The 24,615-nt window shown below is 41.0% G+C and overlaps 2 protein-coding genes across 3 annotated transcripts in view; both read right to left on the bottom strand.

Annotated features, from left to right (window-relative positions):
- prkd2 (protein kinase D2) overlaps positions 1–5,927 on the bottom strand; it is a 33,705-nt gene extending 27,778 nt beyond the window's left edge. Inside the window, exons 1-2 of the mRNA XM_020639318.3 lie at positions 5,834–5,927; positions 4,910–5,689 (exon numbers count right to left, since the gene is read on the bottom strand). Of these exons, the coding sequence (XP_020494974.1) occupies positions 4,910–5,227 (318 nt within the window). The 5' untranslated portion in view covers positions 5,228–5,689; positions 5,834–5,927. The remainder of the gene's footprint in view (positions 1–4,909; positions 5,690–5,833) is intronic.
- A 2,071-nt stretch (positions 5,928–7,998) lies between these two features.
- Positions 7,999–24,021, bottom strand: strn4 (striatin, calmodulin binding protein 4). Of its 2 annotated transcripts, none has more exons than XM_065960613.1 (18): positions 23,393–24,021; positions 16,564–16,667; positions 16,334–16,410; positions 16,080–16,158; positions 15,765–15,950; positions 15,010–15,187; positions 14,771–14,927; positions 14,141–14,236; positions 13,646–13,764; positions 13,370–13,539; positions 13,182–13,229; positions 12,967–13,088; positions 12,720–12,887; positions 12,483–12,623; positions 12,249–12,347; positions 12,074–12,160; positions 11,286–11,475; positions 7,999–10,940 (listed from the first exon to the last, which is right to left on the bottom strand). In XM_065960613.1, the coding sequence occupies exons 1-17, from the start codon at positions 23,735–23,737 to the stop codon at positions 11,306–11,308; spliced, it is 2,346 nt and encodes a 781-aa protein (XP_065816685.1). In that variant the 5' UTR covers positions 23,738–24,021; the 3' UTR covers positions 7,999–10,940; positions 11,286–11,305. The 2 variants fall into 2 exon arrangements, with proteins under 2 accessions (XP_065816685.1, XP_020494975.2); XM_020639319.3 differs by having other exon boundaries at positions 13,370–13,545; positions 23,393–23,994.
- Between the last annotated feature and the right edge of the window lie 594 nt (positions 24,022–24,615).

The following is a 24,615-nucleotide window of genomic DNA, read 5'->3' as shown; positions in this document are numbered from 1 at the left end:
GATCGCAGCCGACACTGACCGGACTCAACAGGTTCTTGCTTGTGTTCACATGCTGGCACACACGCTGGCATACACACGCATTATAACACACCCACTGACGTCAACACAAATCAAGTGTATCCAATTGATGCCGAAATTATTTGACGGTGTTGAAAGAAACCGTTAAGCTGTCACACCTTTTCGCTAACTAGGTGAAGGTAGGAATACAAGGCCAGACCGGATCTTACAGTATGCTAACTGTGCTGTTCTGTAGCTCCTGCAGGCTCGGGCTAAACATGTCACTAATGTCTAATATTCACCGGAAAAAATGACTAATCCTTGCCCCTTCCCAGGTTTTTTGACTCATCAGTAAACATGCTCTGAACTTGTATAGTTCTATCAAGGCAGGAGTCTGAAATTCCCCGTATTTCTTCAATCGCTTGAAGTGCGCTCAAGAGAGCAAACAATAAAGAAAAGGTTTGAAGGATAGCGTCAGTTGGCGGATGAGTAAAAAACAGGGGGAAAGTAGATGAACAGAAGGAAGAGGATGCAGAGCGTTAGAGGAAGTTGACAATAGGACAGGCAGAAGAGGACCGGAGATGAGTGGATGAGGAGAGGAAGTACAGGATCTGAAGGGGAGGTATGGGGAAAGGCACGAGAGGAGGAAGAGTGGGAGGTAGTTCTGCCAAAGATGGTAAGAGGAAGCAAATGTCAATGGCTTTTTTATCCAAGGAAACAGAGCAGAAGAGAGAAGCAGTAAGTAAAAAGAAAGGAAAGAAGAGTGTTATGTTCAAATTATAGGAAACGATCCGGGGAACAAAAAGGTCAGGAGAAGAAGAAGGAGAATTGAAAGGAGTCATTGAGGCCTGTTCTACAAATACACCTAAGCTTCAGCATGGTTAAATACAGACTGCCTTCTGGTTACAAGGCAGTGCACTGTAAGTTATTTTACCATCAGGAGCAGAGGATGACTTTTGTCAAGGTACAGAGCCATACTAGCATTAGAAAAACATGGAAAGCCAAAAGTTCTAGTTATTGTGATTTCTGGCCGGAGAGACTAGCTAACATCAGGAGACTAAACAAGAGCTACAGCATGGCCTTAACTCTGGATTGGTGTTGGAAGTCGGAGCCACAGGAAAGTGTGCTCCTCCGCAGTGAAGTGAATGGAAAAACGTGTCAATGGAACACAAGGAGGGAGCCTGTGAATAAACAGAGCCGGTGACTCACCCTTTCTGGGATGGGAGAGATGACGGTGGGCGGGGGTGTGGGGTACCAAACTGCCTTCAATACCCCTCGAAACACTCTCTAAACTGGCCAATATAGGCATTCATGCGTGCACACACGGTCCAACTCATGTGTCGCACTCAGTTGGCGGGACCAGGACAAGATGTCTATTGTCCAAATGTCCCACCTAAAGCCGCAGTTCCTAGCAGAGCAGGAGTGTATTTAGGGGATTTAGGGGATTGTGTAGTGTGTGTGTGTGTGTGTGTGTGTCCTGTGTGTCCTGTGTGACAAGAATTGGAGAAAGATATTTCAGAATACAGTTTCCAATCATTCTATTTCTTGGTTGTTTTTTTTTAAATAATCTAAAAAAAACTGTGATGGTGAAGGAATGAAGAAAAATGGCATAAAACCAGTGAGGAGCTGTAGATGGCTAAGAGCAGAGCCTTAAACTAAATGTCAGAATTAGACTTATGGCATCTTTGATGTGTTTTTTGTAAAAGAGGAAACTATAGCACCATGCCATAGGGTTTCTCTAATATGATCTACCACAAACAAGATATCTGTACGATCCTATTTGTAGGGTTTCAATGACTCAGTCATGGTGACCATCTTTCTGCTGATCTCTTCTCTGCTTGAGAAACTCTGAAGTGTCTTAAAAGACCTCCTCACTACCCTCAACAGTGTTTCACCTTAAGGGCTCTCTTAAGGGCTAAGATGTTTTGTAAATTACTTTTAGGATTTCCAGGGTCTAGTCTTAACTTAAAGGGGAAATTCTTAAAAAACTTAATGATTCTATGAATTGTCTTAACATTTCAACACTTGCAGCAACGATTTGCACAAGGAAGCTTTATGAATACGGCACCTGGGAGTTAATATGGTTAAGACAATGATGTGTATATTCAAGAAAGTGTTATATTCTTTATTTTTTAAACTTTCCTTATTGTATCTTTCAAGTTGGAAAAATGTTCCATTTTGGCTTTTGTATCACTTGTATCAAAATGAAGCATTCTATGTCTGGAGCAAAACTTTCTGAACATATCACTGTGAAAATGTTGGATCTTCAAAACCCTCCATTTAGTTTTGTGAGTTTGTTGTTTTGTTTGATCTGAAAACAGACTTCTCTCTGCTGGTATAGAGAGAATGAAGATGTAAGAAATAAAATGAGGTAGAAGAAAACCATGAAGAACTTCTCCTTTTTTGCTGACAAGGCGGTCTTTTTTTCTAAAAATGAAACTTTGGAGCATGAACCACAAACTGGTACCTAACGTGTATTCAAAATAAATCAACATTCCTTTCTCTGAAAAGGCTCAAATTAAAGACTAAGTTAGGCTTAAATGGTTTAACCTTGTTAGACACTCTGTAAATGTTAGGCAATAATACTAAGCCTGATTTATTCTGAATAATCAGACTGAATGTCAGAGTATCTCTCTGATTTTGTACTTGCACCCATCCTGACAGCAGCATGTCAGAGCTACTGCAGAGTTACCCAGACATCCATGGCCAAACACACAAAGCGATCAATACTTAAAGAATTGAAGAAGAAACAGAGACAATTAAAGCTGAATTCTCAAAAAAACTCCAAAGCACTGCTTTTCTTTAGGAGCTGCTGACCAACAAGAGCCAAATAAACCGCCTGCAACAACTGCTGCTTTATCTCGCTTATTACCAAAGTATTATATCATTATTTATTTATATCTTTTGACGTAGAAGATGGTGTTCCAATCAGTATTGGCCAACAGTTTGCCATTGCTGTAATGAAGTTGGATTAATATTTTGCATGTTTTGGAACTAATCTGAAAAATATTCAAGAAGCTGAATGACAAACAAAAGTCTTTAAGTGTCTTTAATTAGCATCCCAATTAAGTTGTGGTCCCATATGATTCTAATGAACAACAACATGTAATCTATGTGAAATGCCTTTTAACTGTTAATAATCTTTTTTTGCTAATCAGAAATTGATACCAGGAAGGAACTTTGGATTTTATGTGAGCTCTGGAAAAGAAAAGCAAGGCATGCAGGCCACACAAGCACCAGTGTTTTTCTTTCTTATTTCACGTTAATAATGAAACACTTATAGAAGAAGGGGGAACAAAGACTGCTGTGAACAAAAACAGATTAGTGGAGTGTGTAAGCTGGCTGCAGAGAGGTACCGTGTATTTCCTGGAATATTTGCAATTGTTTGGAGTTTTTACAAAGCTGCTCTGAGTAGGCTGATGCAATCGCTAATTTAATCACCCACCAGGTTAACAAGCAAATAAAAACGCATGGCCTGTTCAAACTATAACACAAATGTAGGATGAAGAAGTGCACGTTGTTCTCAAAGCAAGACTATATTTCCCATAACACCAATCACTTCCTGTTGCAAAGAGGATGTCCCGGCCCTGCAGTTCATGTGTGTTTTGAGGTTTTCTTTTTCAGTTTTACAATAGAAAATCATTTGTAAAGCTAATGTTTCCTCAAGTCTTCTACTCATTCAGCCAACTTACTACCTAAAGAAAAACTATTATCTCAATTTGCCATCAAAAACCAGAAAAACAGTAGAGAGAGGCTGCAAATCTATCAAATGTTCATATTTGTTTGTTTGTTTTCAATTGTTTCCACTTGAATTAAGATTTCAAAACTCAAATGTGATCAATTTGAAATAAAGTTACAATTCTAAATGCCTGATTTTGTGTTGTAATTTTTAGTAGTGATAAATGTTACATGCTACAAACAACCAAAAAAAGGCAGGAAAGACTAGATACATAACGACAATGCAGACTGACACACGTAGAAACGGCTGTAAAAGTGTCCTCTCCTGAACTAGTTTAGATTTTTTTTTTACATTTAAAAAAGAAAAATCAAGGACTCGTTCAACCAAAAAAATTAAAAATAGGTCTGATATGATCTTTTGCTGTGAAATGCAAATCAGTCGTTCCATTGAGGAGAAGTGAAAGAGACTTTGAACATGACAAAATAAGTTCATCGAGTCTACTCACAGACAAAGCGTACTGCCATTATTATTACTTCAAAAATCATATTTAACTCAGATTTCTCTAAGTCTGCGTTCACTCGCAACTTTTTTACAATGGCCTTCACACTTGTTTACAATTAAATGATGCAAAATAAATTGATGTGCTCAACTAAACTCAATTCAAATGTAGATAAAGTGCTGCATTTATTGACACACAGTATAAATCCAATGTTTCAAACTATTTTGCATTTACAGCACACTTGTCTGTCTGTGCATGAACAGCCAGATGACACTGACTGTGTCACAAACCTTCAGACCATCAAACATCCCTCTGCTGCTCTGCTGTGCTGGATGTGGATCAACAAAGCCTGACTGAACACTATTTTTCCTCCAACTGTGTGAGGAAGAAAAAGCTAATTGTTGTAATTAGAGCGGAGCTATGTTGTGACAGTTCTGACATTTTCTCAGAGTCGGCCACATCAGTTGGCCTGCTGGCATTAGAACCCTTTCATCATGTTGTGAGAACAGATGGCTGTAAACAAAGGGGTTTTTTTGTGTGTGTGTGAGACTGTGACACACATACAGTGATGAGTGAAAGCAAGTCTTCAACTGAAAAAACAGCTGAGAAAGAAGACGTGAAAGATTTCCATGAAAGCATTGTAAATAAACAGTTTGTGGAGAAAGCATATGCCCTGTTCTACCTGACATGACAACCTCCCCCGCCACATGCACCTACATGCCCACATTTCATACCTTTGTGTCAACAATGGAGCAGGCGATTTGCTTCACGTAGGCCAGGTCAGCAAGCTGCGGCATCAGGACGGATTCTCTGGTCAGACCGATCTGGATGATGAAGGAAACCCCTGCTGGAGTGGGGGGCAGTGATGGTATCATAGGACCCTGCCCCAGGGCCAGGTCCATCACAGGGAAACCCACCTGAGAAGGCGTAGAGGGCATGGATATGGGGGTCCCCGGCTGCACCACAGCTGAGCCTGGAGGTGAGGACCCCCCAGGAGGGAAGAAGACCTGGGCCATGGGCCCTGAGGACATACATGGGCTAACATTAGCCATTCAGAGTCCTGTGTGTTGGCTGTTGACGGCTCTCAACACACATAAACTACAAAACACACCCAGGTGGAGTGTAGAGTTGTCAGAAAACCCCACACTCATTCAAACTCACACAGACATATGGACACACACTGAGCAGAGTCCCACTTCCTCCAGTCCTGTGTCCACCCCCTCCTAGTGCATCAAGGAAGAGCTCCTTATCCAGGAAGCTGTGTGTTTTCCCTCCTTTCAGCCACTTCTCTCGTGATCTGTCGCCGTCGGTCTTCTCTTATTGCCCAGGTATGACAAGCATGAGAAAAGTGTGTGAGAGACTCTTCAAGAAACTCACTTGAGTGAGGAAAATATCCCCCCCTGTCCTGCCTCTGCTGGTTTTCCTCCTCCTGCCTGTTCCCTCCTTTACCTCCCTCGTCCAAAGAAGTTGCTCTGCAGAGGAGAAAGTCCAAACTTGATTGTGACTCTCCCAGTCTTGGCAGAGAAGAAGAAACAAAAAACAAAAGCCAAAGTTTATGTCGTGCTCCTCTCCAGGCTAAGTTACAAAATGGCTTCCCTAAACAGGAAACAGTGAGAATGAAGGAGAACAACACACTGCTCTGCTTTTACGAGTCTTACCCTGTTTCAGTTTCAGCCCCAGTTCTGTCTTTTTTGTGAAAAAGCACAGAGAGAGAGCGAGAGAGAGAGAGCTGTGTGGGTACCTCCCTCTCCCCCTCCCTCCCTTCCTCCCTCCCTCCCCCCGTCCTGCCCTCTCATCTGAGCTTTCTGCCACAGCCAAGGCGGAAGTGAAATGACTGACATAGCCTGGAGCCAATAGACTCTCAGAAAGACCCGCCCTTTGACTCCATACACTCCCACGCATCTCCCCCCCTCCTTTTCCTCCCTCCCTTCCTTGGTTTGTGGGACTTGTTTGCCTCCCTGCCTGACCGGCAGAGATCCCCTCAGACTGCCTGAGGGGGGCAGCTCCCCGCTCAGAAATCCCTCCCATCTCCTTCTTGATCCATCCCTCTTTCTGTCCCTTGTTTTAAAAAACCTTTATCCACCTGGTACATCTTTTGTCTTTGCATTTTTAATAGATACATGAAGGTAACACGTAGGTTGAGACCACACCTTTTCTGTAGGGTTGTTTTCATCTAAAGGTGGTTGCATGTTTCAGTAAAAAAGGGAATCTTTCATGACACTTTGCACGCACCAGGACACACAATGCATGGGCTTGTAAATCAGGCTGAAGTTACCACTGTCGTTAACATGAGTATGACTCTGCAACACTAATCTCATGTTACATACCCAGAATGCACAAGAGAAAAGGTGTATTTTCTATCTTTGGCTTTTAAGTCTTCTCTGGATTGTAATGCTACTAACCACATTAAGTTCATAATCTTTGGCTCACCTTCCTTTGGCCGTTATATCAAGCTTCTCTCTGTTCAACGTTTTTTTCTTTTCAACTGCTAATTCATGAAAACAGGCTACAGTATTCTGCTGATATAATGAGAAGACAAGGGAGTGTTTTAACCTTGCAGCTCCAGAATGCCTGTTAGGTTCTTTTTTTCCACCACAAGAGGGCGCTTTAAATTGAATCATTAATTCCAGAGTGAAGAAAAGGCCATAGGGCTGCTTTGTTGAAATTTTACCTGGTTTGGTTGTCATGGAAGAAATTGATATCTCAATTCAAGATAAAGGACATAGATGAATGAAGCAATCAGGTGCAGTGTGATAAAATATGGTAAAATGTCAACATTTGCAGCAGAAATGTATCCAAATATTTTTCAACATTAGCCAAAGGTAAATCAAAAACTGTTTATGTGTCTAGGCTGAAAGGTGAAGCAATATACTTGTTTTAAATCCTACATACTTAGGTTCCTTAATTATACAGCAAAGATTTCAGGATGTAGAAAGAGGCTCTAAAATATAGATAATATGCTCATTTGAGTGCAGAGTGAGCGAGCAGCGTGATTGAAGCTGCAGAGTGGACATGTTTTGTTCATAAGCTCACACAACCACCGGGCTGAGAAGAAGCAAATTAAAGATGTGTTCTCTAAAAGCCGGCCCTTGAAGAGATTCTTCTCTGCCAGTTTCAGGAACATGTTGTGATTTTGAGTGTTCACATTTGAAGTATAATTACAATAAAGATTTGTTCGCTCACCATGGGGAGTCCTAACGTAGGATGTGAAACTTCTTTCTTGACATGTGAAACAGCAGACTTTCACTTTTACGTTTGAGCTTGAGTACAGAGTATTGTACTTGCACAGTTTCACACCAGAAGGTACTTACGTAAGTTCCTGAAGGGAATGCTTCCCTTTTGCCTAACAACTCTGTGTACCAGCGAAATGTTCTTCTAGTTGATGGCTTGCTTGATAACACATGGTGCAAGTTTCTAACCTGACGAATGTGATGTGAAAACTGGAAACAACTAAAGCATGGGGACAGAGAATGGCTTTTTCAATCAAATAGGACACATACTTCTCTTTTATGGCATTTAGCATGTGCTTTGATTTAATAGTAGATATAAATGTAATACCGTTAAGGAATAGCACTTTCACATTCTTGTAGTATAACTGTTTGAATAGTTCCAGTGTAATTAACACATCATGGAGGGGAGGTGATTACCTTAGTTCAGTTCACAGGTTTTGTTTTTTTATTTAATCGAACAATTTTGCAATAAGCCAGAGAAAATGACCATAGTGATGTCACCTGGGTTATCTTGGCTATTGCTTGAGACTTGTTTAAAGCCTGTGTGAGTAATTGGACTAAGAGTTGTAACAGACGAGAGGAGTCTAAACAAAGATGATTAAAAGAGTTGTATTTCAGGGACATTTGACATTTGGAACTTTTATTATTCTAGGCCTCTAACCCAAAACATTGAACCTCTGAAGCATGTGAAAAATCCCCCAAACTTTGTCTAAGTGCTAAACCCTAGCTCTATGTATTGATGGTGCACTGCTCATTGTACCATGAGGATACTTCTACAGCGTGTTCTCATAAATAATAACTGGCGCTTACTCCGAGAGTGGTCAGTGTTGTTTATGCAACTTTTCTATCCCATAGAAGGCAGAAAAAAAAAAAAAGACAACACAAACACAACTCGGAATTCACTGTACAAAATTTTCATTTTTTTTCTTCCTTAATGACATAGAACAGGGGACCCGTAAACAAAAAGAAAAGGTCATTTAATACAAGCTAGAATGCAGTTCAAAAATATATGATAAAAGAAAATCAATAAAAAGCAGGTCTCTTATCCCTTGTAGTTGGAGGAAATAGTTTGAATACAGCTTAATATGATGTACAAAATATCACACAGTGATAAATTGCTAATAAAAAAATAAAAACACAAAGAAATGAGAGTCCTTTACCTTGGCCTCTGACTGGTAACACTTTTTTTTCTCTTGTTTTTCTTCGTTTTTCATGTTTTTTAATCGTTTTGATTTTTTACAAGTTATACATTGCCATTATCAATCACAAGCAAGATCTATGCCTAGCAAGGAAGAATGATTCACTTATGATACTACAGTATTCTTACATCTTAATAACCATATCATAAAGAAAAGAAATGCAAGAAAGGAAAACAAGGAAATGATGGACATTTACAGCACATTATGGCATCTCTAGTCATCATATACAACCTCGGTTTTGATTTCTTTTTCTCTTTTTTTGAAGTGTCGTACTGATTTGTCTTTAACATGATAGATCTGAAAGCATTAGGAACTCTCACTGTCAAAGAACGGAGCCATCCCAGGCTCAAACCATGTAGTATTTACTCCAGATTGTAGTAGAAATACCTGCAGATCACATTTTCTTCACCCTGTTTGTCACATGAGCATCCACTGTTAGATGTAGTGCAAAGTGGAGCCACTTAGTATTTAGTGAGCAGCAGAAGTACAATTACATAGTTGCACCCAGTTGTTCTTTTGTTTTTCTCCAGCACCCTTTTCAGGAATTAAAAAAAAAAAAAAAAAAGACCTCCGATCTGAGGTCTGACCACTTGTGTGACCCTGTAATCTTCAGGAGGTGGAGGCTGCACCTTAACCAACCATTTCATCAACAGACTGTATCAGTCTGCTGAAGTGAATTTAAAATAATTACCTGTTAAAGTAACATGCCACAGATCAACTGTTGAGGGGAGTGTTTTACTCTAAACAAACGCACGTGACCTTCTGTCATGAATGTGAGGTTCAGACTGAATAGTTTAGGTTCTGAATATAATTGGACCCTTTCGCTTTTCCATTTATTTTTTATCACCAAGTAGCTTCTTTTTTTTTCTTCCAGCATGCCTCTCTCTTAAGAGAAAACCAGCTTTACAGCATTAGTAGCTCAGTGGGTAATGTGCCAATAACTTGCAACTAGAGGACATCAAACAAGGAGAGAGGAACCCTCACCTTCACACATAAGTGACGGTCATTTTCAATCTTTCTCTTTCTGTGAAATCCAGAATAAATAACAAAAGCCTGGAGTGAGCTCCATCTGAAAACTGGCACCAACTTCAAGATGAAATAAAAGCTGATTTTTTTTTTAAAGCCCAGTGGTCCTCACTCTACAGTAAAATCATCTCTACAGACTCTCCTCAGCTGGAAATGAATCCACATCGCTCTGAAAGCGATTGTTGATTCTGAAATGTGACGACGGATTATGAAATGATCCATTGAGGAAATGTCGTTTAATAAGTCTATGTGGATCTAGAGGCCGGTGAATGAGAATCACAGTCTCTTCTCTGTCTCACAAGCACACAAACACAAATTCACAACAGGTCCCTGATTCTGATTTAAGACTGACAAGGTCTTTCATAGCACCGTGATTGAACTAGTGCACACACACACACACACACACACTTCCGTAAAGTAAAAAGGAAAGTGAGTGTCAGCATCAGTCTGCTAAAGTCCAGATTAATCTGTACATACTGTAGAAATGGATCATGGATCATGGATTGTGGATATATTCTTATTAAATTGTACAGCAGAGTGACATTCAATCCAACACACACACTAATGTAGAAGCAGAGTAATGGAGGGGGGGAAAATACTCTGACAAACAATGAGACTTGTTGTGTTGGCCATAAAGTTAAAATTAAAGCTATTGGTTCAAACACTCGTTAGCTACTTGCTCGCGCCGCCTCACATCACACACACATCCAAGTCCTCCAAACCAGACACACACTCTGCCCGCCAGTATCTTTGGAATGTAATACATTGATTCCCATTGAAGAGGGTGGTCAGGTGTTTTCTGCCCACACTGGGAAAGGTTACTGTTGTTAGTCATGCTTTTATAAGTGTGTTAGCCACAAGCACTTAGTTAACTATTTTTAAAAAGGTTTTACATGAAATGTAGTTGAGCGCGATGTGCAGTATGAGTGTTTTCACGGGTGTACTCCATCTTATATAGAGTGTAAGCAGTTCAAGCACACAGAAAACAAAACACACCGTGCTTTGCTATAGCAGGTATAGTGACCAAAATAAAAAAAAAAGGAGAAGATATTGTAGTGTAGAAAACTGTTTGAAAACAGAGCAGCCGGGAGTTTAAAGTTATAAAAAAAGGAGTGTGGTTAGTATTACAAGAAGTCACTGAGGCATCAGAGGACAGGGAGAGATTACAGGGAGGGGACGTCCTGGAGCCATGACCCAGCCAGTGGGGTGCAGGACAAGTGTGTGAGAGTGCTTATGTGTGTGTGTGTAAGCAGGTGGATATTGTCCACTGTAGTCTTCAGGCTCGTTGGCCCTGTTGTTTGAGTAGGAATCTATAAAAAAGCAAAAAAGAAGGTAAAAATATTAGACCTTCAGAAGTGCTGATGACACAAACATTAAAAGGTAAAAGTAGAAGTGTCCCTTGTAAAAGTATTACAAATGAATGATTATGTTTTTTTAAGGTAATATTCTGGATGATGTCATCAAACTGATCTTAATGTGTTAAGTCACAGAATTCTGCAGTTAGATTGATCATTGGACATTGGGTTATAAATAATCACATTATTTAGAGAGTATATGGAAAGAGTAAAGATCTGCAACCAGTTCAATCTACTGTAGATGGACTTTTGCTGGAGCTTCACTGGTTTGTAACCACAAACATCTCAAACGGAACCCACCAGAATGACAACGTCTGCTGTCAGACAAAGATCTTGGCAAGTGCATCTGCGCCGGCGCTGGCAATGAAGGGCTGCGAGGGATGAAAGGCGACGTCATGGATGGCCTCGTCGTGCTTCTTCCTGTGAGCCGTGATCTCCTGCACGCACGTCCTGTTGTCCAGCATCCACAGGCGCACTGAGCAGTCGTGGCCTGCAGGGGGAAGAGAACAAGTGGAGACAAAAGACTCAGAGATTATGAGGGCCAGAGATCACCGCAGCACACAATGTAAAGGAACCTTTAACATCTTTTCCCAAACCAAACATAATGCACACCATCCACTGAAGTGCATCACTTTGTAGTTTGAGCCAAGTCTGTACAATGAGTTTCATTTTATCTAAACACGTCCTTCCCTTTCCTCAGTCAGACGGTTTGTTGTACAAGGTAAAATATGTATGTTAAGGTATAATTGACATTTGTACCTTTTTACTTTCAGTTGTGTGTGTTTAAATATCTCCCTGGGTGTGCTGATGTCAAGTAAACAGGGTGTGTTGGAAAGTGATTATGGGACAGTTTTACAGTAGATGCTTTTCTTTATCCTAAATGTAGTTATGTATGTTTTGAGATATTTCTGTCTTTGTTGACAGGAAAACTAAAACAGACAGAACTATTTTTGGAGGGGGGTTGGAACTGCAGCAAGGAGTCCAGAGTTCAGGGACTGTGGCCGACTTCCACGGGGCAAACACTGCAAGGCACCCATGCTAAAATGTGTAGGTACACAATGTAAAATTAAAAGCTGAGTGCTACTCACTGCCAGAGATGAGGTAAGTGCCTTTCGGGTCTGTAGTGAGACAGGTGACTGCATCCAGATGAGCGACCATCGAGTGAACCACTTTACCTGCACAAACGCACATAAGGAGCTCATTTTGAAGCGTTCAAATTATATTTGTTTAAGTCTTCACAAATTAAACAGTGCCTGCTGGTACCTGTCTTGTTGTCTAGGAAACGGATGGTGCGGTTCTCATGTGCAGTGATGGAGACAGACTCAGACGGGTGACTGACCACACGGTTGATGAGCTCACTGCCTGCAAAGGAAGACAAAAAACAATACTACTCAGAACATGTTCCATTTTATTATGCAAATGTTTTCAACTAATTTCTGAAAAAAAAAAAGGTTGAAAATCAAGCATTACAATATGGGTTCTTGGTCTTTTACATACCATCCTTAGTCTGTGTCTCCAATGTGGTCGTGCTTTGCTCCGTGTTGAGGTCGTAGAGCAGCGTCTCGCCGCCGTCAAATGAAACCACCACCTGATTTGGGTCGGTGGCAACAAAAGCCACTGAGGTCGGGGTTCCGTGCTCTGGGAGCAAAAAATAAAGCAGATTCAGTTGTGGGACACGGACTTGAGACACAGCTTTAAAAAAAAAAAATCTACTTATTCAACACAGATGTGTACCTCTCTCCTTGTTGAAGACAGAAAGGCAGGGTGATGAGTTCTGAGGGTCCCAGAGGCGAATGGTGCCATCAGCCGAGCATGAAGCGAGACGATGGTGAACAGCTGAGTAGGTCAGACCCCAAACACTGTCCTCATGGCCTGCTAGGACACTGCTCTCGATGCCAGGATCTGCAAGACAGATGCATAGAAGAAACTTCTTAATTTTATCATAATTGTAACAAGTTGGCTGCAGTTGAGGACGACTTACCGTAGTTATCATAAGGATCCACATTGAGGTCTGGCATTTTCCAACATCTGACGGTTCCATCTAAACCCCCGCTGTAGCACGAATCTCCATCCTCGCCCATAGTCAGTGACAAAACAGCTCCACTAGACGAAAAGGAAGAGGTATCACAGGTTGTAAGGCATTTTTGACTATGTGGGATGTTTTTTGTATATGTCCTTATCTCACACTCCACTCACCTGTGTGCTCTGAATGTGTAGATCGGCTCAACATCTAATGCTGCATTCCTGTGGAGGAACATAGTATTTTAAATTTACTTATTGTTTATATTTCTGTTCTACAGCTGCTTGGAAAGCTTTTGTTTAATTTACAAAAAGTGCTTTATAAATTTAATCTGTTCATTTTTTTTTCCTCCAAGTTTTCTTACTTTTTAGAGTGCATGGCTTTGTTGAGGTTCCACAGTTTTAATGTGCCGTCCTCCGAGGCTGTAAGGAGCACCGCCTGGCTGGGATGAAAAGTCAAAGCTCGGATGGCGTCAAAGTGGCTGCGTAGCGTGAAACGAGGGTTCCACGTCTTCTTGAACTCCTCTCTGTTATCCTGCATCTGGCAGTAAACGATCAGAAAGCAGTCAGTTTTTCTGTGAGGGCACATGAAGGGTTGTACTGAATATCCTGAGTAATAACCAGAGCAAATGTGTCATTACATCCATGGAGAGATCGTTGTCATTGGCGACGGTGAGGTCAGCCAGTTCACCAAGGTTCATGTCCCCTCCTCCAACAGCGTCCATAATAAAGACATCAGAAGAGAAACCAAGGGCGCCACCTGCAGTTTGGGGATGAAAAAGAGTTACTACTCAATCTAGACAAAACATCATGGCTCTATATCACAATATATACACACAGGCTTTTAATAACTGTCATATCCAGCAATAAATCCCACATCTCTGGCAATTATCTATCTTCAGTTTCCTAACTCCCACACTGTGTACAAGTAGACATATCAATCAGTGTAGGAGATACTTTGTACGTTTGTAAGTTCACCCCTACGCAGGATTTAAAACAGCAAAAAAAAAAAAACAAAAAAACAAACAGACAATACAGTATCTACATTTTAGAGTCATCATCCGAGTTACAATCATGTGCGTAGGAGTGGATGGACTTTGGTTTTCTGAGTTGTATATTTGCTGGGAAAGTCTTACCTTCACCGGAGCGAGCCTGTCCCGATACAGTGGGGGGAGGGCTGGGTTTAGGGGGGAAGTCCGACATCATTCCTTGTAACTTGTTCCTGCGGTTCTCTGAACCCGGCAGAGGAGAGAGTCACAAAACATCCAGTCATGCAGACAGGACACGAACGGACGGACCAGCAGATGAGAGACAGACGAATGTAGACAGAGGCAAAAATACTTCATTCATAACATGCATAACATCTACACAGTTTTTTAGATTCTCTCTTTGAAGATGAAATCAATCAGAAGCACAGGCAAACAGTGTAGATATGACTGAGAGTGAAATGCAGAGAGAGAAGGCAGCATGCGTGAGAACCTCTGACATGACCCTAGGGAAAACATCTACACACAATGATGACAGCTACATAACTGTATAGAGTCACAGACTGAAGTGACAGCTCGTGAAACAGGACAGAGAGACAGGTGGTTGGGAAAAGAGGTTGGTTTTATTGACAAGAAGAGATGCCAAGACACAATGAGAAGTAAAGGGTAAGGAGGTGAGCAGGAAGGAGGGAAGGAGGAGGGGGCAAAAGAGACAGATACACTGGTGGCAGTGATTCTGGCAGTGCTGGTGCTGATGGTGTTGCTATGGCAACAGCGTACCTAGCTCCCGTCCGTCCCCAGAGATCCTGGCCTCTCCCGCCCCCTCCCCATCCTCCCCCGAGCCCAGGAAGTCAAATTCACTGAGGGCGTCTTCTGAGTCGTCTTCATCCTCCTCATCCTCGGGGTCCAGGTCTGTGGTCATGGGCTCTGAACCCATCTGGACACCAGAGCATAGTCAAGGGTTAAATTTGTGTCATCAATGTCTCATCTATCAGTTTTTATTATTGTCCTAATCCCACCTTTACACGAGACTTCTTGTTCTTCCGCGGTCCATCGATGCAGTCTGTGGTCATGCCTTGGAAGTCCTCATCCTCGTCACTGTCGTCTTCATCATCGTCTTCGCAGCCATGCAGGAAGGGGATCTTATCCAGTACCGAGCCACCCAGACGTTCATTTGAGCTTTCTTTACCCGCGTTCCTACAAAAACACACAGTTATTCCCTGCATTCATAGAATTGACGACTTTTCAGTGCAAACGCAAAGCAACAGCCTACATACATTTCTGTTGTTTTTTTTTTTTAATCGTACCATTTATCCATGATGGAGGATGCTCTTCATTTCAAACACATTTTGTGCATCAAAAAAGCACAATCAATTGCTTTATGATAACTAGACATAGGTCACCTGCACATTTTCTGAATAGTAAATGTACATTTTAGTTCTAGAGTAGCACTGTACATAACAGTAAAGAATCCATCGATACATTACGAAAAAGCAAGAGTTCACACTATTATTTCAATTACACAGAAAGATTGCAGTAAATTACAGGTGGAACTCCACTCTGCTTTACCTAAGAGGTTAAAGAAAGTCTCACTCTTAACCGAAATGTTCATTTCAAATATTTCAATATCATGTCTGTGTGTAGAATGACATGCTAATTTGACAACGTCTTTAAAGAGGTTGTATAAGCTTGAGGACTATTATGTCATCAAAACATCTGCCAGACAGTTATAAAAAAAAAAACTAAGAAAAATACAGTTTTTTCTCCATCTCACCTCTTTATTTGTTCCTCTATCTGTCTGACCAACAACGACTCCCCACCTGACCGGGGTTCAGGCTCAGGACAGGTATCAGTGGGTGGGGGCCCGTTAGCCTCAGGACTGCTCCGCCCGAGTAGTGAGCGTACACGCTTTGACCGCATGTCCAGGATGGTGTCTGAATAACCAACCTCCTCCAGATATCTACATTCACAGGAAAAAAAACATATAATATAAACCTGCATCCATATAAATAAACCTTACATTACAGTTATGATTGAGGACATTAGTATGGTACTGAGATAACAGGCGCTGATGACATAGAGGTCTTACTTGCGTAGTAACTGACGTCCCTCCTTCCATGACATCTGATTGGCTGGCTCAGAGTCAGACTCAGCAGGCCCATTGGGAACTACAGAAAATAGATTGGTCAATAGTGATGTAACAGCAGCACATGGGCAGAAAAGGAGAAAAAGCAGAAACTTTAGCGTTGCTCTGAAAGTGCAGTAACAGTTAGAGACACAACAGCCGTAGGTTATATAATACTTCCAATAAGAGAGAATATATATGGGTTTGCTTAAACATACGCTGCTCTGCCTCTGTTTCTGGTTTCTTGTCTCCGGGACTCTGGTCATTTCCTGTTTTCAGCTTCTGGTGCTTAGCCCTGCAACCGCACAGAAGACCACAAGAGGGCAGAATTAAAAGTAAACAGTAGAAAATGTTTCTGTATCAATTTATTATGCTACAAACGTGCAAAACACAAGGACAAAGGGTTAAAAGAATAACAGACCAAGTTGTCACCTGGCGTTCGTCTTACCTCTCTTGTTTGAGGGCATACTCCAGCATTTTGATCCGCCTCACCAGGTCCTGTTTCATATTCTCCTGCCCTTTCCTCTCTCCCTGTAGGAATGCTACCTGAGCCTATAAAAAAAAACACACAAACAGGACAAATAGGTTACTTTAAAAAGACATACGCATACAGCAAACCCTTGTATGAAATATGTATGATAAGAAAATGAATCAGACAAACAACCCACATTACCACTCAATCAATTAACAGGGAAGAGTGAATCAGATGATTTTAACCTTGCTGTAAATACGAAGGAAATAAGGTTGACATGGGAACCATGGTGAAAATTATTTCTGAGAAGTCAGAATAAGTAGAGGGTTGTGGAGCAGGGGACTTATTTTTAACCTATCCTGACCAAGGATTCTCTGCACATCTGCAGAAGGGGAAAAACACGAACGCACACGGGCAAAATTCAAATACTCTGTTTTTAAAACACATCCTTCCTTTTTGTGCTTCCTCTCTGGTTTTCCGTCTGTTTCCTTCCTCCCTTAAAAAACTGAACCTTGAGGAAAGAGCTGTTCCCTGCCCATTCTTGCTATTTGTCAAAAAATTAAAAGGATTGCTGAGAAGAGAACAAATGTTGATGATGAGAGTGAGAATGACGTAAATGTCAGTTTTTATGGAGGACTATCCTTTGCCATTTTCGTCCCTTGGGAGGGCCTTGAACTGGGATTTGCACTGTATTTTGAGCAAAACTTGGGCTCATATGAAGCAGAAAACATTCTGTCCACTATTGGGTGAAGTACAGAAATACTCCAGTGGCAGAACAAAACAGAAATTCCTGTGAGAGGTAGGTCACAAAGACATACCCACTCTTTAAACTCTCAGGTTTTGCATGCAGATGATTGTCACAGTAGTTTGATCTCTCTCTCTCTGCCAAGTGGTACTGGAGCATTAATACCAATTGTTTAACAGTCCATTTCTCCTCAGCACATCCCGAGTGTGTCCATGAGTCTGCTCTCACACACATACACAGCTCTGTAAAACTAGAACAGTCTAAAAACAATATCTCATGGGGCAGACACTAGGTCTACTTGAGAGGGTAGTCAATCACCAGGAAAGTGCTCGTTCTCTCTCTCACACACACACACACACACACACACACACACACACACACACACACACACACACACAGTCATGTGGAACACCGGATAATCTGCCAAGTAAACCTTACTACTGTTGATGCTGCTGCTGAGTAATCCTGATTAATGCAATGTGATTTCATATGCTTATCTGAGAATTTTGGAGATAATTCACAAAGCTAGCTTGTCAGGACAGCAGGCACAATCTAAGAGGTTTTGAAATACAGATTACAACATGTGGCTTAAAGTTGGCCAAGCCTCAGAGGAGAATTCTGGTTCTTTTAAATTATCAAAGGCCCTTAAAATAAGGGAAGAAAAACACCAAGTATCTTGGTTGATGCGAACGGCACACTGAGAAGATTGGTTTAAATCATTGTGTACATTTAACAAGCTACAAAGTGTGGTAGTAAAACAATAAGAAAAATCCTCTCAGCCTTTTATAAGTCAGCGTAATAAAAAAACATGTCATTTGCTGTGGTTATGTAGTGTATAAATACAGATAGCATGAGGTTAGGTTAAACTCAAAAACAGAGACTAGAGCAACACTCAAGAAATCTGCTTTGAAATATCATACAGTTTGCTCTGGTTATGTTCTTGCTAAAAGCAGCTAGCACAGGGTTAGCTACAGCTGGTTAGTTAGCAATTTTGCTGCACAAAAAAACATATTCTTGTTGTGTAATTGCATGCAGACGAAACCGTGGATTTATAAGGTATATATAGAACAATGTGAATAGGTGAATACCAGTGTGACCTCATCAAATATAAATGTTAAAAACATGCTAAAACACCAGCAAAGCACGGCTCGGTTGTTAAGCTATGTGGGCACGCTCACAGTGTGTGAGGTTCAGGTATAGGAAACATCATGTACATGAAAAAAAAGAATGAACAGAATTAAAAAAAATCGTACGCAGAGTAAATGACATCTTTTTAGTTTAATGGTAGAATATAAGAATATGTTTAGCATATAAGCTTGACCTACAACCCACAATAGTGACAGTGAAACATCAGTTTAAACTTTTTATCTGTTCCACTAGGACCAATAGTTACTGTGGTCTGTTGTAGTTCATGTAGAGGGCCAATCCTGCATAAGGCACCTATGACCAGGGCAAATCATTTGCAGTATCAAACTAGTTCCAGATCAGAGGGTGACTCATATCTAAAAGGCCACTTAAAAAAAAAAAATTCAACACAAATTTGAACCTTTTTTTCCCCCAACAAGATAGGATCTTCCCAGTTTCAACATCCTAAAGGAATGTGTCTTCGTCACCCTTCAGGGGCAGGGCTGGTGTTTCTCCTCCTACTCACCCACGGACGAGCTACAACCTGCTCACACACACAGTTAAGCATCATATCCATCCAGTGTCACACTGAGCTCCAGGAGCCACAGGTTCCCACTAGTGCCCAAATCCTCAAATCCCTGACCCTGCTTTGTTTGCCAAGATAAGTGACAAGGCTGCATTGTGCAGAGAGTACACACACATACACACAAACACTAACATGGCTGCACACTGCAAGAATTGTATTTTCCTGATCTAAAAATGTAGGCAAACCGGAGGGATTATGTGTGTCAAAGGGTTTATTGCTGTATACCAGTCTCTATTGCTAAACTACTCATTCTTTGATGCTGACCTGGTTTTACTTGTACTTCTTTTATGCAGCGTCTCTCTTTTATATAGCAGGAGATACCAAAGTGCATTGAGTAAAATACGATGGCAAAGTGGATTTGCTTCTCACAGCGTGCACTGGATTTGTAAGTTTTAGTACAAAAGCTCCTTTAATATTAGCTTTTATGTAAAGTAAGGTTCCATAACTAAAGCTCTTTTCAGGTTTTGTAAATAATAGTACATTAACAAAATACATAGAGGTACATTTTTTGTTTTTAAATATGCATATTTTCTGCTTTCACCGTTATTTTCCTCGATCAGGCTTGTTTTCACTCATGTGTGAGGCAGCACAAGGCATCCCATTCATCAGCTAAAGGTGTTCTTATTGAGTGACTAGCACTAAAAGCAGGCCAAAAGCATTACAATGGTTAAAAATAAAGCTATATGTAGGTGAATATGATTCCGAGTTTAAAACGCACCCATGTCAGAGACATACAAACTCGTAAGTTAAATTTTCTGCCATGACATACAATCTCTCTCCAGCTTCTCTGTGGGTTCGTTTTGCATTATGTTGGTAAATTAAAGTGAAAAACAACATTGCTGCAAAAACAAAAACTGTCCTGCCACCTCTGTCCTGTGGGTGGGTTTTCCTTCATGTGGCCTACCGCTGCTGACCTTTCCACAGTTTACGGCAGCTTGGAGAGCTGACACATTTAGCCTTTTCTGCCAGTCCCTCTCTGCTAGCCGCAGAATGGGGTCAAGGGCAGCTTTCCCTCCTCCACTGGCCACCCCCCATCGTCTCATCCCTTCATCCCCAAGAGAGAATCCATGCGCCAACAAGTAGAGCAATGAACTTTTCTGGGACAGTGACGGAGGGTGACTGAGCAGTTGGGACTGTATCCAGTGTGCGCTCGTGTAGTATGACATCCTAAAAGGTTTGCTTGCTGCACAAGTTGATCAGAATATGTTTCATGAGCAAGGGAATGAAAAAAAGAAAATCATAGTGCCTTTTGTTATTGTGTTTGTATAACATAGGGTATTATCTATTCATGAGGTTTTGAAGATTTCAGCATAAGAGATGGGTTAGAAACTAGAAATAAAACAATAAGAGAATTGTATACTGAAAAAGAGAAAGGGAAAAATATTAAAATAGAAAATAAATCTACTCTTATATAAGGAGCGCAGCATGACTGCGTCAGAGGAGCACACAGTAATAATGCAGTACATATGGATGTCATATGTGTTTAGTGGCTGAGAGCACAGAGCTATTAATTAGAGATGTGTACCCAGGACCCTCGGGGCCACACTCAACAGGAAGTGATGTAATGTGGGTCACCAGTAATCCATTCTTCACAACTACTGACAAGTTTAATGAAATTAAATGGCTAACTATGAGTATAGTGTTAAGAAGAACAGGTGAAGATCTGCCCGTTTCCCTGAGGAATAAGTGTACTTGCTTCACAGTTTGTGTATTAATTTATAATGAGAACAAGTTCACTACTTCAGGCTTGTTCTGACACAGTGCATTAGTGTGATTTGATAGAGTGCGCTGCGAAAAACGTATCGAATATCTGAGGGAGGACAAGGCCAGAGCCACCTGTCTCCTGTGCTGCTGGGACACCCCACCTGGCCTGGAGTGGGGAGGGGGTCTTCATACTCGGCCTGTCACTGGAGACACGACAGCACAGGTGGCTCTCTGTCGAAAACACACTCACAGAGACAACATGTGCTGCGGTCTCAGGCTAAAAACACAGACATCCACGCTGCCACAAAAAAAAAAAAAAGAAGCATAGACTTGTGGTGATAATCTTGATCTCTAAAAAATTAGTAATGATTTTTGTACACATAAACAGTTTGCTGCTAACTTTAATAGACATAAGAAGCAGGGAGGGCATGTTATCTGGCATGATGAGAGCCCTGCGAGCATGCTGGCAACAAAAGACAGAGGCCTGTGGCCCGTGGGTGTTAGAATGTAAGCTAGGTCAATGTTTCAGCCTGGCACTCAAGCAATCCTCGCTTTCTCTTAGCACCGGACATGGTGCTAATTGTGCCCATGCAACCAGACCATGTGCGGCAAATACTCACACGCAAACAAAGTTCCATCACAAGAGAGTTAATGGCATGTTGGACATAGCAATGGCCTGCTTCTGACTTCCAATACCGCTCTTCCCCCATACACGACCGTAAAAGCAGTGAGCGAGGCCAGTTTGTTATTGTTCATCCATATTTTATCAGGCTCCTATTTATAACTAGGCAGGATTGAGATGAGGGCAAACAAGAAGTAGAGTGACAGAGAGAGCCAGTGATGGGTTTTTCTGAGGTTTTATCATGAAGTTAAAAGCCTAGAGAGTAAATAGTGATAAAAATGAATTACATGGAAACTGCGGCCACAAGAATAAGCTCATATATGAGCAACACGATTCAGCACCAGCACTGCCACATATACGAATACAAATATGAATGGTTCTTCAGCCGTTACACACAGAGAGAAAACACCTTTCAATGTGAGGATGTTACCCTAACTTATCTTAATCCTGGAACAATTTGATGAGTAAGCACACTCTTTCCCAGCAAAGCTCTACCTCATACAGTTGCACACAAATGCATTTAGGGAAGCTGCATAGTACAGCCTCTGTCTTCTGCCCGTTAGGCTGCTAATAGTTGCAGTTATACAGAAACCGACGGGTTTCTGTATAACTGCAACTATTAGCAGCCTAATGCATTGCTCAGAAGCATATCTACAGCACTCACTCACACATTCACATCGATTTTTCATGACATTTCACATATCCAAGCTGATTCACTTTAAAGACACAAGATCTTTTCTCTGACCTAAAAGGCATACATGCATTTTGGTAATTGGTATGCCCTCTTATATTGTTTAAAAATGTCACACTCATTTAGAATTTACTAGTACCACTTACAGGTTGTTGATAAAATGACGCAAACTGACTGACAGTAATAAAGTTCAGTAAAAAGTCTGATTGAATCATAACTCAGTCTTACACATCTTTAAAACCCTAAATGAAAACAGAAACTTCTGAGGAGATGAATTGGTAAGTATAGGTTGTAGTTAAAAAAAAAAACTCTAAGCCGTCATAGTGGTTGAACGATAAAGGCTACATCAATTTCAAAAGGTCAGCCTGAACCGTTCTCCCTCATCAGATTGAGAAATCATTACTCAAAATAATGTGAAAAAAAATAGCAGTTACTATAAAAAGGTCCTGTAAACGTCTACGTGGGAAACTAGAATCTAATTAGTTCTTCCCTGGATTTTTAGAATATTAGAAAGTAATCAAACGTTATCAAAATGTAATAAAATGCAGAATGAAAACCGTAAAAAGTACAGTTGGAAACAAATACAACTCTTAAATTAAAAATTGTCATCTTTCCCTATGAGGAGCCTGATGAGAGTGAACGCCTACGTTGATCAATTTCTCCATCCCTGCTGGTTTAACTGTAAATAAACAGAAAATCAATATATCCCTTATTGTATCTATTATCATTATATAGATTAAAGACACAATTTGACACTATGACTTGTAGGAAGCCTGCACACAAGTGCAGTGATTTCAAACCTGATTATTGTCTATATTTAAACTACGTGACCACACAGGGCCATTATACTGTCCATGTCTCTGATGTGAAGCTTCATTGTCATCAATAAAGACAGTGAAGGTATCCATTAGCCACACCTGAACTCTTTGCAACTATCTTTTGAATTTGCGGGATAGCCTTTATGTGTGTGTAACACATCTCTGTCATGCAGATTATGTCTAAGTGAGTGAATCAGTGTAGGTTTTACTGGCAGGCAAAATAAGGAACATATTTGTGCTTTCTGTTCATACACTTTATTTTAGTTTGGTGGCTATGTGCCTTTGTGAATGTAATAGAGCATGTACTATCTTATCTGTCTAGTAGTATTACATCCTGGTCAATACACTGTGTTAGGATGTTAGCCCGTTAGCATGTTGTCATGTTGAACCAGAAGGATTTGTAGGGTATGTATACTGTCTTAAACCGACTCTATTATGAGCTCCTGCAGTTTGCTTTGTGGCTTTTATTCGCTGGTATACGGTCTATACTGAAGGAGTGAAAAAGCACATTTACCCTGAGTTCGTCTCTCTCAGCCTCCCAGCGGTATTTCTCGGCCTGGAAACGTCCCCATTCGAACTGGATGAAGTGCAGGATCCCAGGAAGCGACATACCCGAGTCACCGTCCTGCAGTTCTCGTGTTTGCGACGACCCAGGCATACCCCCGGCTGCTGCTGCTGCTGCTGCTGCCGCTGCTGCTGCCGCCGCCGCCGCTGCTGCTGCCATCGCCCCGTTCGCTGCAGCTGATGTCGACTGGCTCGGTGCTGCCTTGGGCCCGTTTGGGTTGCGCCCCGCTCCGCTGCTGCTGCCGCCGCCTCCGGAGTTCGGGTTTGGTCCTCCGCCGGATCTGTCCGCCTCCATTTTAACCGTTCAACCTCTCGCCAGGATAAGGAGGTGGAAACGGACAGAGTGTGCCAACTAATGTAATAAAATAATACCTGGAACCTCCCAAGCTAGCAGCACTTCACTAAAAAGCGACCCTCTTTTCTTCCTTTTTCTCACGCGCACAGAGCAAAAAAAAAAAAAAATTACTATTCAGGTGGTAAATACTACACTTCCGTTTCCGGACCTTCAACATAAAACTCAGTCGCGCTAAACATTTTTAAACAGATTGGCCTGTTCATTCAACAAAACTCAATTTTCTGCATCATTTTGCACTTGGATTCGTTTGATTTGTTTACACATTAATGTGACTTTAATATGTCTATCAGTCAAAATAAGCATCTTTGTAACATAGCAATAAGTAAGGTATTTTTACCTGCTTTTTATAACATAACAATGAGTAAGGTCTTTTTACCTGCTCTTTTGTAATGTTAACAGACAAAGAGTAAGGTATTTTACCTGCTTTTTGTAAAGTGTCTCGAGATAACACTTGTTATGAGTTGACGCTATACAAATAAAAATTGGTTGATTGACTGACTGATTGATTGATTTTACCGATTTTTTTTTTTCGGCTCTTATTTTGTCTTTTACCTGCTTTTTTGTAACATAACAATAAGTAAGGTCTTTTTACCTGCTTTTTAAAACATAACAATAAGTAAGGTCTTTTACCTGCTTTTTGTAATATAGCAATAAGTAAGGTCTTTTACCTGCTTTTTGTAACATAACAATGAGTAAGGTCTTTTACCTGCTTTTTGTAATATAGCAATAAGTAAGGTCTTTTACCTGCTTTTTGTAACATAACAATGAGTAAGGTCTTTTACCTGCTTTTTGTAACATAACAATGAGTAAGGTCTTTT

The sequence above is a fragment of the Labrus bergylta genome, chromosome 11, assembly GCF_963930695.1.
Source record: "Labrus bergylta chromosome 11, fLabBer1.1, whole genome shotgun sequence".
In the NCBI taxonomy this organism is placed as follows: domain Eukaryota; kingdom Metazoa; phylum Chordata; class Actinopteri; order Labriformes; family Labridae; genus Labrus; species Labrus bergylta.
This window is presented reverse-complemented; position numbering and strand designations above follow the sequence as displayed.